The 17,138-nt window shown below is 46.7% G+C and overlaps 1 protein-coding gene across 2 annotated transcripts in view; it reads left to right on the top strand.

Moving 5' to 3' along the window:
* Nucleotides 1-3,270: 3,270 nt before the first annotated feature.
* Nucleotides 3,271-17,138, top strand: part of LOC144121900 (monocarboxylate transporter 12-like) — a 37,082-nt gene continuing 23,214 nt past the window's right edge. For both annotated transcript variants that reach the window (XM_077655343.1, XM_077655344.1), the window contains exons 1-2: nt 3,271-3,384; nt 13,864-14,147. In XM_077655343.1, the coding sequence (XP_077511469.1) occupies nt 3,365-3,384; nt 13,864-14,147 (304 nt within the window). In that variant the 5' untranslated portion in view covers nt 3,271-3,364. The remainder of the gene's footprint in view (nt 3,385-13,863; nt 14,148-17,138) is intronic.

Raw genomic sequence — 17,138 nt, 5'->3', positions numbered from 1 at the left:
AAGGCCTAAGCAGAGGTTTGCTTTGAGAAATTACACACAACGCGGAATTCGCTATCTGCGTTCATTAAATGAGCTGATCGTCGTTTTTCATTTCTGAACTCTAAAAGGGCCAGTTTTTTTATGTTGAAAGAAATGTCATTTCTCCAAAGTAATCGCTTTAATTCTACATAATCTTTGTTACAATCTTTGCAGCTACTAGATACGTTTCTCTGATTATGTACTCTCTTGCTGGTGTTTGAATGACCGCCAGTAACTTTCCCTGGTATTTCATAGTGGTTTCGGTGAAGTGATTGCTAACTTTTGTTTTCTCTTAAGTATTTGCTACAGCGGGTCCCGCTCACAGCTGTACTTTGGCACCACCTCGACTAACTTGGTTCCTCCTCATTTGTGTTGATTAGTTCAACAATAAACCTGTAAGCTTAAACCTGAAATTCATCAAAAAGTTCTTTCTTTTGGCCGGGATGGACCATATTGATCTTGTAAAAAGTTTATCGCATACAAACGCACAAATGAGATTAAAACCCGAATCTTTCAGAAAGGAAACAACCGCAGCGGAATATGTCAAAGCAACACGCCCGAGAGTCAACCTGGCAGGAATTAGAAAAGGCAAACAAAAACTGAGATAAGCATCAGCGTCGAAATGACGAAGTGTCGCGGTAGCCACCGACACAGAATGCATTTCTGAATGCTTTCTCGTTATCAGCGCTACGCAAACGCCCGTCTATTTTTGAAGGCATTTGTTCACTTAATGTGGGGATTTATAAACGTTCCTTTGTTTTTGTAAATGTTCTAAATTACCCTTTCCGGTTTCCAGGCCCTTGCACGCAATCGATGAAGGCATTACCCATAGTCCCTGTTAAGTTAGAAGCCTATGGCGCCGGTGGGTCGTTTACCCCATTTTCCGGGAACTGCAGCCTCCGTGGGGATCGAGGGAAGGTTACTGAACGGCGCGACACCAGCGCTCATTCCTTGCAGCTCCGGCCACGACTAGCTTATCACTTCCCCTGCTCGCTGCTGCGCGTCTCACCGTGTCGTCCCCTACTGACCTGCCGTGCACGAGGGGTTAGAAAAATGAAAGCGCATCGCGCGCTTGGGACGCTGCCTAAGGCCGTGGGAAATGGGGAGTGGGACTATGAACGGCCTTTTCGAGGCGCAAAGGGCCGACAACCTTTTCCCGCTGAGGAGGGGCGGGCTCTCAGTTTGGGAGGGTGGGGGCGGGGGGTCATTAAAGTCGGCGATGTCTGGCTCTTCTGTCACGCTAAGCGATGGGTTCCTTTTGTACTGTCAGCGCAGACAGGGGGCCCTCTCGATGGCGCCTCGATCGGTTGCACATGTTTAGAGCTGGTACGCAAAACCGCACGCCCCGCAGGTTCGAGGAAGTCTGGGGCTCTACAGAGTCGGGCTCTAGCGAGCACTGGGCACCGCCCATTTGTATGTGATGTGCAGTTCTAATGCTATTGGCCAACATTGGGCGACAGCTGGAATAATAAACCCAATTATCGAAGGGTTTAAAACCTGCTGCAAACAATGAGTTTAAAAAAGCGCGCCGAGTCTCAGTCTCGGCCGATTTTAAAAAGGTTGTTTAAGCCTGTTTATTAAATGCCTTTTTTCACGTGCCTTGTATTTCGATCCCGTCTTTAATAAAAACGCTTTGCTGTCAAGAAGTTGGAGTTGTAGCCCCAGCCGGCAGCGTGTCGCCGGGCGAGCGGACGAAGACCAGAAGGCTCTTCGTACTGCTAACCGCCGTGTATTTGATCACCGGCCAGCGTGCCATCATAATTCAGCGGTCGCTACGAGCATCCAACCAGCACCAACCGGCCAACAGAGAGAATGTGCGAACTGTTAACTGTAGTCCAACAATAATTTTTGTCCCTTTTAAGACCACGGGCAGGGACACTTTAGTTTTTGTTCTTTTTATAGTCTCACAATAATTTTTGTCCCTTTTAAGAAGTTACAGTTCCCTTTTTAAGACGAGCGTCGAAAAATGCTTGCCAAACTTGCTACATCAGGAAACACGTACGTCACAGCAGCAGAAATTTGAGCTTTCTCCGTCCGCCGGATTTCCTCGGTGGCGAAAAAAATTGCAAATTTAACTTCATAAAAAGCTCAGTAAATCGCAGCCGCTGAGCTGTTCAATTTTTGGTGCGCGCAAGTCACCCACTGAATAGTCGCAGTGTCACGTCAGCGTGACCACCTTTTGTCCACGACATAACATCCTATTATCGCCGCAGCACTTGTGATAAACAGAGCCTCAATTTTAGTTTATTCTTGACACTCATCCAACGAACGAACCCCTTTTGACTGATTGCCCTGACGCATCGATATACGTGGAAGCACCGTGCATAAAGCTCACACCCGAGCCGTGCTTTTGCCTTAACTTCCACGGGCATAGTAGCTTAGATTGCTACGTTTTGTAGTGTGAATTTCGCGAGCTCTTTCACCAGTTCATGGCGGATCGAAAATGAAGAAACAGTGCATAAATTATAGACTGGTGAGAGTGAGAAACAAATCCGCCAGTGTGCTCCTTTACTTATGCTTCTTGATTAGCGGAGTCTTCCGACTCTGGTCCCGAATTGGCTGTGCCGAAAGCGTTTAACTCGAGCAAGCCGTGTAGTAATTCTGAGTGCGATGAGCAGCCTTTTCTTCAAGCGATCGAAATTGAGCGCTTGGATATCGCGCGTTGCTTTTCTATATCGGAAGCAGTGACAGCGACTGTTAGTAGCAAAAGAGAGCCCACGCATCGTGCTGTTTCTTGGCTCCTTTTCGATTAAAGCGACTTGAATTTTATCAAAGCAACTTCCGCGATGCGGCGGGCAGTAAAAAGCAAAAGCAAGCATCGCCACCGGATAGCGAATGAAACAGCGGCGATCTGCAAACGTGACCGTATGGGTTGAAAAAGGAAACTTCAGATATATACGGTCGTTTTGATTAGCACATCAATTACCCAGTTTTTGCAACTGTGAAAGCACTGCTTGAATAGCCACGCGCCCACGGAAGAGCTTATCATAAGAATGTCGTATTGTAAGCCAAGCTGACTTAAGCAGGCGGCTCATAAATCTTTCCTAAATAATGCAGAGAGCAATGTATGGTTAATGCAAGCAATGCACATCTTGAGCATGAGCAACATCGGTCAAGTTGTTACAAAACATCCGTACGATGAAGTGTATCACGGCTCTCGCAACACCTGCGAAACACGTGGTCGAGATGCCACCGAGGCACCAGATGGCTTAAGCGCACTTAGTTCAACCTGCGCTCTACGAGGGGGCGCCCTGAGCGTAAGCCGCCGCGCTCGACGCAGGAACTGACGCGCAGCGCGCCCGCAGCTGCGCTTGACAGCTGGCAGTCGCATCGAGCACCGGCAGCTATGCTCGGCGGGGACGAAAGGTAATGTGCGTCTCGCGTTGATACACTTCATCGTACGGATGTTTTGTAACAACTTGACCGATGTTGCTCATGCTCAAGATGTGCATTGCTTGCATTAACCATACATTGCTCTCTGCATTATTTAGGAAAGATTTATGAGCCGCCTGCTTAAGTCAGCTTGGCTTACAATACGACATTCTTATGATCAGCTCTTCCGTGGGCGCGTGGCTATTCAAGCAGTGCTTTCACAGTTGCAAAAACTGGGTAATTGATGTGCTAATCAAAACGACCGTATATATCTGAAGTTTCCTTTTTCAACCCATACGGTAATGCTTGGCACGATTTCAATGCAGTTAGCAAGTATTGAGTACCGACAACAAAAATTTTCGGCCCTGTGCTGGAATGACGTTGCTTTATTGACGTAGCTAGAATAACTGTCGAAGTGATCGTTTTCTCAGCGGAATACATTGCTCCTCCTGCAGCCTAGCGTACATTTACGATTAAACTAAGTCATGACCAAAGGCAGAATTTGTTCTCGTGCTGCCTGCATTAATTGATAAACGCAAAAATGAACGCGAAATTACGATCGGCTGCTCGTCACTGCGACTAACTTCTCAGGGCATGCCCACAAACAACGGCCTGCAGAAAGGTGAACGGTGGAATAGTTGCAAGAGCGAATGAGGCAGGGTGCGCGCATTCATATCCGCGTACAAAATTAAGACCGATAAACATAGAGATATGAGGCACGTAAACCGGCGCATACGTAAATGCGTCGTATCTCTGTAGACCGATACCCTACCGTTAGCTACAAGTGTTACCAGCTGGGGAAGGGTGACAGTCCGCTTTGCTCATTAAGCGTAGTCTACACGTACACTGTCACCATCGAGCGTAGCTGCGCAGCGTATAGCCGGCAGGAAACCATTCCGGAGTGCCCGGAAAACGCGCGCGAGATCAACGTAGCTCAACTGAACTAGCGCGATGCGCCTCACAGCCACAGAAGGGCCGCACTGTTTTGGAACAGCCCCTGCAGCCAGTGCTCAGCCAGCAGCGCCCGTCGTGTCTTTGTAGACAACGCAGAAAACATTTGAAAGCAGCAGCTGTTCGAGTGCCCCTGCCACGCCGCACGCGTGGCACGCATTGCTCGTCTAACTGCCACGGCGTATCAGACGATTGCTACTTGACGCGCAGCCGACGCGCCGTTCCACGCGGCGGCTACGACAGTGAGCGCGTCGAAATTGCCTCTAAGTGCTCGTCTTGCGCGATGCGTTCGATTATAGAGAATATGCTTGGTTGTACGGGGACGCTTTAGACGACGTGCAGGTGCTCACAGAATTATTCGGAACGCCGGACAGGCGGCCAATGCATTGCCAATGCTATACCAATGCTATTACCAAGCTGGCAATGCTATGTGCTTTAGCAGATCGAGTGAGGGAAAGAGAACCAGGTTGTTGCATAAAACATAGAAAACCGCACTTCTCATGCGCAACCGATATTGTTTATCGGTTCCCTCTCCGTTGTGGGTCTGTGTACATTGGGCAGACGGCCAGGTGTATAAACGTGAGGCTGGGCGAACATGCCTCTTCACTTCGCCAACAAACTGGGAACACGTACCAGAGCATTGCAAGAAGTGCAATGGTTGTTTTCCCCTGCTTAATCCTACTAAGATTGTAGGGCGTGGTAAAGACCAATTGGCTAGGAAAATCTTTGAAGCCCAGGAAATTTCGATATGCAGTGAAGGCACGTGCATTAGTACTCCATCTGTGTATCTGATGGAGAAGGAATTGAAGTTTTTAAAATGCACTTGAGTTTTCTTAGCACCTTTTATCATCTATCTCTCTTCCTCTTCTCTTCTTTTGGTCTTTTTCCACACGTTTTAAGATTATCAGTTTGTTTTTACCCTGTTTTAAGTCATGCGCATGAGAGTTGTTGTTCTGAGATGGGGCGTGGTTTACCGTCTCATTCTATTCAGTTGTAAGTGTAACAACCATCCTGTCTTCGCCCTTCTTCGTCCCGTTCATGTGCTACGTTTATGTTTATAATATGCCTGACCAACTGGCCCCTCAGTACCCTCTGTTAAATAACGGAGCGCGCACCTAGAAATTATGGAGAGATTTGTTACCCTTAGAAGTTTTCGAAAGAGAAAACAACAAGCGCTACTATCTCAAAACGACTTGTTGAGCTGTTTGGTATTTCATGCTTTCAAATTCCACAGCACTAAAAATGGACGAGGACGACAGAGGGACACAACAAACCGCTGAGTGCTACCAAGTTTGGTTGTAGTCACCACTTAGTGGTGTCCCTCTATCATCCTCGTCCATTTTAATGCGCTACTATTCCCTCGCCCTTTGTGATGCATTGTTGATATGTGAGATACTCACCAGAGTTTGAACGCACTGGCGTCTTACATCGGAGTGCCGAGCAACTGGCGACAGGTATTGGTGGCAACTAACAAGACGAAAGCAGACTTTAATGTTGTATTCGAATGGCAAATCCACAGCAGTCGGCCGGATCACACTCAGGTATATGTAGATGACACCATTATACTTGTTCCTGGTAAGAATAGCCGCGAGTTGCCGACGCTGGGTTCAAATGTTTTAATTTTAATTCAAGCCTGATGTACCACGTATCGCGTTCAGTTAAACTCAGAAAAGTGTTCTTAGGATTTATTTTTTGTGGTTTACCGGCGTTACACAAACACAAGCTAACTATTCGACTAGACACTTGCAGTCCCAAGCACGAGCCTGGTATTAAATTATTAGGCGCTGTTTTTGACTGAATAAGCTTCATTCCCTATGTTAATCATTTGCAATCGAAAATTCTCGCATCTACCAGTAAACTTTCTAATTGGTTTCATTTGCATTTTCGTGTTTCTCCTCATATGCGCCAAATTTATCAACTAGTTATTCTCCCTACAATTACATATGCCGCCTCAGCCTGGTGGTTCCATTGCACCAGACTACGAGATCGCATCTTATCACTTCAACGAATTCCACTTCTTGATCTTACTGGTGCCTACAATACTACGCGAACCGCTGCTTTTAATGTTCTTGCAAACATTCTTCTGTTGCCAATTTATCTAGACCAGTAATGTGCAGAGTTTATGCTTTTCACATTACGGCAATTAACTACCCCTTATTGAAATGCAAATTTTCGTTTGTTTAGCTTAGTTGCCAGGAAGCCTTACCTTTTCTTGTCAACGTGCACTGCATATTTACACTGATAGGTCTTTCACTCATCACTCCCCTGGTCTGCTTTTGTACGTTCATCGCCTCTCTCTAGATCCACCCTCTAGTGCCTATGGCGATGAGCGTGTAGCCCCGCAAGGGCACCTTGACTCTCAAGGTGACGGTGCTTGGCGCCACCACGTACCCTTAGCCCCCATACCGAAGCTATCATCCGCACCGTGGCGATAGGTTGTAAGGTGAAGGTTAGAAACCAGAAACGGTGGCGGTCGGGGCCATGCTCAAGCCTCGGCCGACGGGCTCCCCGTCTGTTCACCAGGCGGGGGGCTCCGGGACCTTCCTGTGAATAAGACGGTGAACCACAGGCGACATTTAGGAGCCGTCAGTATATCCATAGCGCACGGGTACCTCTTCTAAATAATCCGATCGGTCTCTGCAAAAGGAACCGCACCGATGAAACATTCATCAGTACCCGACCTTACGTTGACCACTTTCCTCACTTCTTAGTGATACACTCCCTGATAGATAATGACCCCGTTCCAGCGATGTCTGTTCCAGCGATGTCTGCCATGCTGAAGAATAATGTCGTCATACCGTTAATTCGTAAACGCAATCAAGGAATAAATTGGTATGATTAAAAAAATGAGTTAATTATTGAAATTGCAAATAAGTTACGAAATAAAAACTATGACTTCACCACTAATTAGCGTGACAAAGAGAATTGATCAGTGGGCCACGTGAAAAGGTCACTTTCAAAAATGAGTCACTGTCAAGTTAATTACGTCACACGACAGTCACGTGACTTGATGACGCTAAATTTAGAGTGATGACGTCACACCGAACTCACGTCAAAGGATAACTCAAAACTTAAAGAATGATGATGCCACAACAAATTGATGACGTCACACCTGAGCTGAGTCACAATCGCTGCCATGGGCAGACAGGAAAGAATAAGAATGATGGAAAGAAAGGCGCAGCGCAAAACCGCGTCCGCCGAAGCGACGACGTTGTTCTGAGTAACAGATATCGCAGGTGCAGACAATATTCAAGAGATGTGATCACTGGTTGTCCGCAGTGTGGTGGCAGTATTTCCGAATAAATTCACCAAAATTTTGAGCAACCCTTAGTCGTACGGCATTCTGGGTGGTGTCATACCATTTCTCTTTCCATATAGCTTGCGGGTTTAGCCAAGTTGGAGGCTAGCTTACGACAGGGGTTCGGACCAATGACATATGCACCTTCAATTTCATGTGTTCTGAGACTAGATTATCTTTTAAGGTGTGGTTGAGGAATCCACCGAGATGTCGAGATGTGAAGTTGGAGGATAACTTGGCACAGGGGTTCGGACCGATGACATCTGCACCTTCAGTTGCATGATTTTCAGATTGAGGTGGCCAACGATAAGTCGAGATCTCAGTACTGCGTCCTTTCCTTTCGTCATTACGCAAGCTTTGGGATTCTTCCACGTAAGCAAAAAAATTAAGTGCCCTCAGAGTTTTTTCCTATCCGGGGTCCCTCCAGATTTTTCTGTACCGACTTAGTCGACCAAGCTGCTGGCAGTGCCGGAGAACATGACCTTTTATACCCTTTTCACGCCGTTAAGTGCGTTCCCGTTTACATAGTTGTTAAGTTCATTTATGGCGCATTTTTCGGAGAGAAAACAATGGCGGCACCGAAATATTCAATTGAGCTCCTAATACACTTAATATTTCTCCGACCTGTCTACCCCGGAATCACCTTGTTTCACTTAAGAGAACCTAAAACCCAAAGACCTTAAATGTTCTGCCGAAAAGTCGGAAGCTCTGTTCCTTATGCCCGCCGGAAAACGGCGGATTCACCAATAGCGCAGAGGCAGACATCCACTTGTACGTCAACGGTGGAGAGATCTCCGCGGTCGACAATATGCCCGTCCTGAAGCTTAGAATTTAGGCGATCAGAAAGAATCACGAAACGCTTGCTGGGTTAGGAGCTAGCGCAAATCAGACGTGTAGTCTTATCAGACACCAAGCGAACAGGCACGCTGGGATGAAGGAGGCAAATCTCTTGAGAATCGAGCAAGCCTAATTAAACAGTAGGATAGTGTACGGGGCAGCCTACTTCAATCTCAACGCAGTGGAACGCATCAAAATTGAAATTATCAGGAAAGGTGCCATGGTCGCGCTAGGACTCCCCCCGAACAGGTCCACTAACAGACTTATGAAGCTAGGGGTATCGAGCACTTTCGCTGAGCTGTTTGAGGAGGCTGTTAGCGCTGAGCATCAAAGACTACACGGACCTAAAACCGGGAGAAAAATTTTAGAGAGATTGGGCTATGAGCGCAAGCAGGAGCATGTGCGCTCATGAAGCATACCGCGAGAAATCAGGAACAAGAATAAAATCCCTTTGCGTCTCAAAGTTGGCTAGGACTTTGGTGTAAGGTCCGCCCGCTATAAAGGGATAAGCGCCAAAATCCAATCCAATCCAATCCCTCCGCTACCCAAAAACATGCGCCCTGCCTTTCACGAACGCAGACGTAAAGACAGAGCAGAGGCATTACAAGCTATAGGTATACAGGTCGACAGGGCGTCCTATAGGGGCGCTGCAGTATACGAGAGGAAAGTGGCAAAGGCAACAGTGGCAGTTAGAGAAGACGCAATCCCGGTGCCATGCTGCACAGTCCGTTGTGTGGAAACCGTAGAAGCTGAGGAAGTGGCCAAAGCATTGGCCATCAGTCAAGGAGGGGGGGGGGGGGGGGGGGGGCAAGGTGGCCATCAGCGACTCAAAAAATGCTGTAAGAAATTAACAATCGGAGGTTGACGGAGACCGCCATCCGTATATTAAACAGGGAAGGAGGACCTAGAGAACTGGTTCCGCCCGTTTCGGCACCAGCTCACCAAGGACTTAGAGGAGACGAGGAGGCTCATTTAGTCGCCCGAAGTCTCAATTGCCGGTTGACCCCTGGAACCTCCCAAGTCACCGAAACTATAAACAGCAGAGAGGATATGTGCGCATACCAGGAGATCACACTACAGTACAGACTAAATCGTCATATATATCCACCAGTGGACAGAAAGCTCAATAATAAAGAGGAGGTTATGTGGAGAACATCGCCGACGGGGTTTTTCCCATTCTAGTACTTTACACCATGTGGCACCCTGAAGTACTCAGATCACAGTGCAAATTTTGCGACAAGGCAAAAACTTTGCTCCGCATGGTGAGGACATGTCCAACTAGGTACGATAGCTCGCGCACTCTGTAATCCTGGGAGGCTTTGCTCTCTAGCCCAGACCTTAACGTCCAGCAGGACATCATCAATGAAGCCCTTGCTTCTGCTGTGTCCCAGAGGATTCCGGCCGACGGCTAGAGGCGACGGGGGAGGTATAGATTTCTCCCCTTCCGTCCATTGGCTGCTGTTTCTTTAAAGTTGTTTCTCTTCTCTCTCTTACTGGGTATAGAATCTTTCCTTTCTGATTTAAAAAAATATTCAACTCAAATATTCATATTCAACTTGTTCCTGTGTAATCTTATATGAAGACCTCCGTCACTACTTCCAGGATTGTTCCCGTATAGCTCCTTTAGTTTCCCGTTTAATATCTCTTTGCTCATCACACATTACATCATTTACTTACCCCTCCCTTCTAAGAAACACTGCTGATTGTGCTCTGGTCTTTCAAATGGTTCACCTCATAAGCAACACAGTTCCTAATGGCCACCGCGGTGGCTCAGTGGTTATGGTTCTCGGCCATTTACCCGAAAGACGCGGGTGCGATCCCAGCCGTGGCATTCGAATTTCGATAAAGGCAATATTCTAGAGGTCAGTGTACTCTGCGATGTCAGTGCACGTTAAACAACCCCAGGTAGTCGAAATTCCTGGTGCGCTTTACTACGGCGTCCCTCATGGCGTCAGTTTCTCTGAGACGCTATACCTCAGGATTGTTTTTTGAGCACATAAAGACGACACAATAAAGACGCGGGCATCCTTACTAACTTCAGACGACGTTCCAAAGGATTATATTTTACTTTTGAACTCGCCAAGAATAACTTCTTGCAATTTTAGAATTAAAAATAAGCCTTAGGGATGAATACTTTTGCTGGAAGTATCAAAATCGTGCACAGAAGGAATTGATGACATTTGCTTCCAAGGAATTCAAAACGGAAAACATGCTATTCCTTTAATGTGCCTTGAGTCAGCCCTAAGAAAGTACTGTGGTCACATGGCGCAAGAAACCGTTCACGAACAGATCAAGACGCTAAAATAGGCAGGCTTTCTCTTGTGGTGTCCTTTCTTCGTTGTGTCCCGTTGTTTTATTGCGCTGTTCAAATATGATATTAGTGAGTTTGGATGTCGAAGTACTGCTCAAGGAGATCAAATAAGAAAGGAAAAGGAACGAGTCAATAGTCGCAGCTCCTGAAAGGAATGTGAAACCTGCAGTCAACCCCTATCAGCATAAAGTGGCACTAAGCTTGAACTAAACTTACTTCACTGTGTCATCTGGTTCCACACGATAAAAGCGACAACTCACAATGAAAAATTAAGCATGTGAACCAGTTTGTAAAGTGTGAAAAGGGGTACTGTACAAAATTCCGTTGAAGTGTGGGAACGTGTACATTGGGCAATCGGGCCGATGCGTCAGTGAGCGCATAAGGGAACATAAACTGTCCTTGCGGAATGGTACTGGTTGACTCCTGCCGGCACACATTAATGAATGTGGAAAAGAAAATGACAAAAAGAGAAAGCAAAAAAGCGAATGTGCGATGCAAGGCGGCAATGTATTATCATCTTGTGCAGGAGCTCTGGCACGCCTGCGCGGGAACTCGTTGAAGGCTACCATGTTAGGGAGTGTGGCAGTTCATGTGTTAGTACACCGTCTGTGACATTGTATGACAAAGATTTTGACTTTCAAGATATGGTAGATAACAGCTGAGTCGCCTGTGCGCTTCATTTGTGCCTTTGTGTTTAGTTTTTATTTATTTACACAAGTACCTGCAGCATCACAAGGGCATTTTTGCAGGGGTGGGGGGGGGGGCGAATTGGGGTTAAATGACCATGTGACAAACTTAAAACAGCTAAGCACAGTTGGTAAAAGCAAGTAACGTAACATCGATAAGTCATCTCGATGGCAAACGGTATTCACTGTACCGCGGTGAAAAATTACAACCCTGAAATGAAAAGGGTACACTATCGCATAAAGCGCAATTCCAGGCAAAAGATATGAAATAAACGGGACGATATTAATCTACAGCAGACTGCTTGACAATAAGGAAAAAAACTGTGACCACATTTTACATTCACCAGTGCTCTTGAGAAGCCTATTCCAGTGTGTTGAAGAATGCGGAAAAATTGTATTACGGTAGACATCAGTACGACAGCGCATTTCAAGAACATTCAGCTCCTGATCACAGCGTTTAGAGATGAAGTGGGGAGGGAAAATGTACAAGTTCTTATTTATTCCTGTGAGATCAGAGTAAATTCGGGAAAAAGTCATATTTTTGCGGTTAATCGCCGGTGTGCTAGTGTTTTCCAACCAAGGTTCTCTTTAACTAATGTAATACTGCTACGGAAGTTATAATTACCAGAAACAAATCTTTCAGCGTGGTTTGGGACGCGTTCAAGCTTGCCCTGCACATGCCAATCTATAATTATCCCTCCAGTTTTTATGTATACAAGTCATCTGCTATTCCTGAATAATTCACTTGCAAGTTGCGCCCCGTCCAGTCTTCCTCTTCCTGGTTGTGTCGTCCTTTTGTGTGCAAAAAAAAAAAACTCTGAGAATGGACCTACTAGCCTATGCACCACGCATATTTCTAAACGTTAAACCCCCATAAGTCAAACAGTAAACCAAACCATTGCTAATTGTCTATGTTGACCTCTTTCTTTTCTCTAATTTGTCTTCCACAAGCTCTGCACAGAGAAGGGCTGCATGGAGGCCTCTCGTCGCGGTCTGCATACTGTGCTTTGTTTTTACGACTGTGACGGTTGTCTTGACTGTGTTGTGTCTATGGTTTAGTCCCGTACTGTTTTGATTATGTTTTAGTTCCCTGATTTTCGTCGGTGCCTACACTCTGTTCTTTGTGGTTGCTACTGAGACCTTGACTATACTGTGGCTAGTTCTTTCATGCGTTCTTTTTCTCTACGTGGCGTGCACTCTATTTTTTGTTTGTCTGCCTGTAACTATGACTTTGACTTTGATGTGCCTTTTGTTTCCTCCTCTCTTTAGTTTAGTTTTATTTTTACCGCCTTGAATTTCCTTTTAAGTTGTTTTCTTTGAAGAATTTAGCTCCTTTTAATTTATCTTGTATTGCCGTTAAGCCTCACAAAATTTACTGGCTCCGGCTTCCTCTCTAGTTCTTCTATGTTATGTTTTTTACACTTTCTGAGAGAAACAATAAAAGGTTAAAAGGGCACACAATCGTACCTGCCGACAATGCCGAGGAAATGCTGCATAGAGCAATGCGATATCAACGGCAGACCCTACTCTAATATTGGAGCTCGCAACCTGCGCTCCTCTTCTGCCGTTAAAATAGAGTTGCTGCAAATAAAGCACACATGCTTGAGCCGTATCTACCATTGGCGTTAAACACAAGTCTAACAAACAGTCCTACGCTTCCCAAGGTAACAAGCAGGTCTCACTTTAAGACAAGCTATCTAGTGCACCGTAACGTGCCTTTTGAGTGCGGTTGGCATTTTCCTTCTAGCAGAACTCGTTCTTCGCTAAGTCCTCTTTCCTAATGTCAAAAACCTACCGGTGCTCTTACTGTAGCAGGATTGATCACCCCATTTATGCGTCCACTTCTGAGCTCCCTAGTGCACCTCTGGTATGCACCTGGCCGAGCCGTTGGTGGGTCGTATATTAAGTGTGTTTGTTCCCGCTTGAACTGAATTGTCAATGTTTAACGAAAAAAACCACGGTTCATTTCTATTTCGTTTAAATTTTAAGGAGGTGGCTTCGCCCCTGTGCAGGTTGTGGTGAAACGCGGTGGGCGCGGCGTTCTCTCCTGATTAGGGCCCTAACTCCCGCAGACATATCGCACGCTGGCGAGGTCTTGTATTCCCCGTACTCAGGAGAGATGGGGGTGGTGTTGTCAAGAAATTCGAGCCATTGTGAGACCTTGAGTGTTAATAGGCGTAATACTGAGAAATAAAGGCGCATGGGACGCCAGTGCTGCCACGCTGGCTACACTGCGATGGACGAAACTCCCGGTCTTGTATAAGCGATGCGAGCTTACGTTGAACCCTTAATGCTTATAGGATTTATTCTGGAGCATTCCACAACAGCACTGCTGCATGTAGGATCGTCCAGTAACATTGAACAAGATTTCAATTTTCTTGCCGTAACAGGACTGGCGATGAGAACCATGACTCACGGCGACGACTACCTCACGACAGCTGCTGCTCAGCACATCGAGAATACGCAATACCGACAGAAAACCAAGCCTCACCTGACAACGTGGATCGCCATTGGAACGTCGCACTCTTGGCCAGCCTGACGGCGCTGGTGACGGTGGTTTCCGTCCGTAATTTAGGCTTCTTCTTTGTCCACTTCCGGGAAGACCTGGCCGGAAACAGCCGGGAAGCCGCCGCCTGGCCTCTCAGCGTCCTCGAGGTGTTCTCACACTTAGGAGGTGCGTACGGGCGACGTTCTCTTTCGCTGCCGCCATGGCCACATTGTTTGAACCATGTGGGGACATGGAGTGGAGTGCGGCACATAAAAGCAGAGGAAGCAAAAAACCTGCAGCTCTAAAAAACCCATCAACAAGTAACTGCATATAAACAACAAGCAGAAGCGCAGACCACCTGCTTCATTGATCCTTTTCACCGCAAATATACGTATCTTATATGTATCTCAGCCACATAGAACAATGCAACCAAGCACACGTAGCATTTCTTATTTCTGAACAGTTCTGCAGCACTGAAATCTTAGCAGAGGAAAAGGCAAAAGATTTAGTAACACCACTGAGACACAAGAAAAAGCAAGCTCTCAAACTCTACTAATTAAATTGGCTCTTCACTTATCCTTTAACAAAAGATACTTAAATGGGATATACCTCTGACTAACCTGACAGCCGCAAAATTTTGCATATTTTTGGGCGGAGTGACAACACTAAAATTGCCGTTGATTAAAACTTTCCAAGGAAAAGGAGCAGCGCAAAAGCATGCAACCACACAAGAAGAAAGGAGAAGACACAAGCGCTTGTTTCTTCTCCTTTCTTGTGTGGTTGCATGCTTTTGCGCTGCTCCTTTCCCTTGGTTCAAAATGCACGAACTAGCCCAAAAAGAAGTTTTAATAAACGTTACATTGCTATCAACGATGATAAAGGAGTAAGTTTCGCACAAAACATTGAGAGCAGTGGTTGAACGTTTAGGGGAGCATTTAAGTTCTATTTTATTCTCACTTCTAAGTGCTAGATTCTATACGCACAAAGCGAATCTCGGTTCCATGCACATAAATAATAAGAAGATCGGAAGACTGCCGGCGCATGGTCTCTAATGAATAGCCATTTCACGCAAAAAAAATAAAATAATGCTTCCTTGATTACCAAAATTATAAATGAAAACAGATCAGAAAGTTTTTTTTTTACATTACAAACACATGCTTAGTGGGAAATAACCTTTGTACACCTAGAAAAGCTGCGACACCTGAAATGCACCCTAGCAACTACATCACATATCGCATATTAAAAAATTTAACGAATGCACTAATCTGCACGTACTATGTCAGTGCTTGCAAAATGTTGTCATGGTCGTGTCACCGCGGTCTCTCAGTGGTTATGGCGCTCGGCTGCTGACCCGTAAAATGCCGGCTTGATCCCTACCGCAGTGGTCGAATTTCGATGGAGGAGAAATTCTAGAGGTCCGTCTATTGCGCTATGTCAGAGCGCGTTAAAGAGCCCCAGGTAGTCGAAATTTCCAGAGCCCTTTACTACGGCGACCTTCATAGCCTGAGTTGCTTTGGGTCGTTTAACCCCCATAAACCAGACCAAGCAAGATATGCCCCGCAGGGGGGCGCCTGCAGCTTGCAGGCGTCGCGACGGTGAGTGGCGACACCGCGGGTTCCCGAGCATCCGCAGGGACATCCCCGCAAGGGGATGATGGTGAACTGTGCATCACCACGGACCCGAGCACCCGCGCCTCGCCGTGCGTGGCATCGCCGTGTCCGGGGAAAAGGGGATCCTAGTGGTTGAGCCGATGCCGAGCGTTTGGACCCTTAAGGCCCCTTGGCGGAGGCAACACACCACTTTGGCCCCAGCTTCCTGCAGACGGCACCTCCAGCCTGACCCGACCGGGGGGAATCGGCAGTCGCCTTTTCCTATCCTCCTCTCCATCTTTCACTTTCCTATCTGTCTCACAACTCTCCTACATGCAACTCGCTTCTTGGTTTTTCTTTTCCTGGCGGCGAGGGTTAACCTTGTGTGACCAACTACCCTGAGTTGCGACATATTTGGTTATAGTTGAGGTGTACAGCTGGCGTGGGCAGGACTTGCTATCAAGTTCCTGTCCCATCCCCTTGTTGGACTCCGTGGTGGGTGGCTGGCACCATGACCGAAAAACAAAATTTTTTTATGGCTCCCCAACTTTCAAAACCTGATCGCTCTCTCAAAAGAGGGCGGAACGAGGCAGACAACTTCTTTCAAAAAAGAAAAGTAACTTTCCTCAAATATCATGTGATCCACAGTGAACAACAAGATAAACAGGAAAGAATAATATCCCCCTTCCTTGTGTCAAAGTGCTTGACTGAAACCTTAGGCATTGGCTATAAGCTGTCAAAAATGGCCAGCGGCGACTTATTGCTCGAACTGTGTGACAATGTCCAACAATTTAAGCTCTCCAACCTAACGTCCATAGGGGAAATCCCGGTCTCAGTGACTCCTCATCGCTCACTTAACACTGTCCGGGGCGTAATATCGGAAAATGATTTTCTTCACATAACTGAAAAAGAAATGCTCGAAGGGCTCATCGACCAAGACGTCATAGATGTCCACCGAATCAAAATCCGGAAGGACAACAAGGAAATAGACACAAAACACATGATCCTGACGTTCAACACCAGCACCCTGCCCGACACAATCGAAGTGGGATATTTGAAAATCAATGTAAGACCATACATACCAAACCCTCGCAGATGTTTCAACTGCTAAAGGTTCGGCCACGGCTCACAGAGCTGCCGCGGTCGCAAAACGTGCGCAAAATGTGCCTCGAACGATCACCAGTCTGATGTATGTGACGCAGCCCTGTGCTGTGCAAACTGTGAAGAAGAACATGCTGCATACTACAGGGCGTGTCCGTCCTGGAAGAAAGAAAAAGAGATAATCACCATAAAAACAAAAGAAAACATTTCTTTTAAAGAAGCGAGAAGGCGTTTTGCGCTTACAAACACATTCTCCTTCACAGCAAGACAAAACATCGCTGATGTGGTGCGCAGGGGCGTAGCACCACACAGCACTCCGGCACCTGCCAAGGCCGCTGCCACCGAGCCGATGGCAGGGCCATCCACGCCCCAGGCAGGGTCAGCGAAAGCTGCCCTGTCATTGCCAAAGCAGGGACCGCCGGTCCATTAGTCGGCATCCCGCAGGACCTCCCCCCGTCGGGAGAAACCTGAAACTAACACAACCGCG

This window comes from Amblyomma americanum, chromosome 2 (assembly GCF_052857255.1).
Source record: "Amblyomma americanum isolate KBUSLIRL-KWMA chromosome 2, ASM5285725v1, whole genome shotgun sequence".
NCBI lineage: Eukaryota > Metazoa > Arthropoda > Arachnida > Ixodida > Ixodidae > Amblyomma > Amblyomma americanum.
Note: the sequence above shows the minus strand (reverse complement) of the source record. Positions and strands in the feature narration are given on the sequence as shown.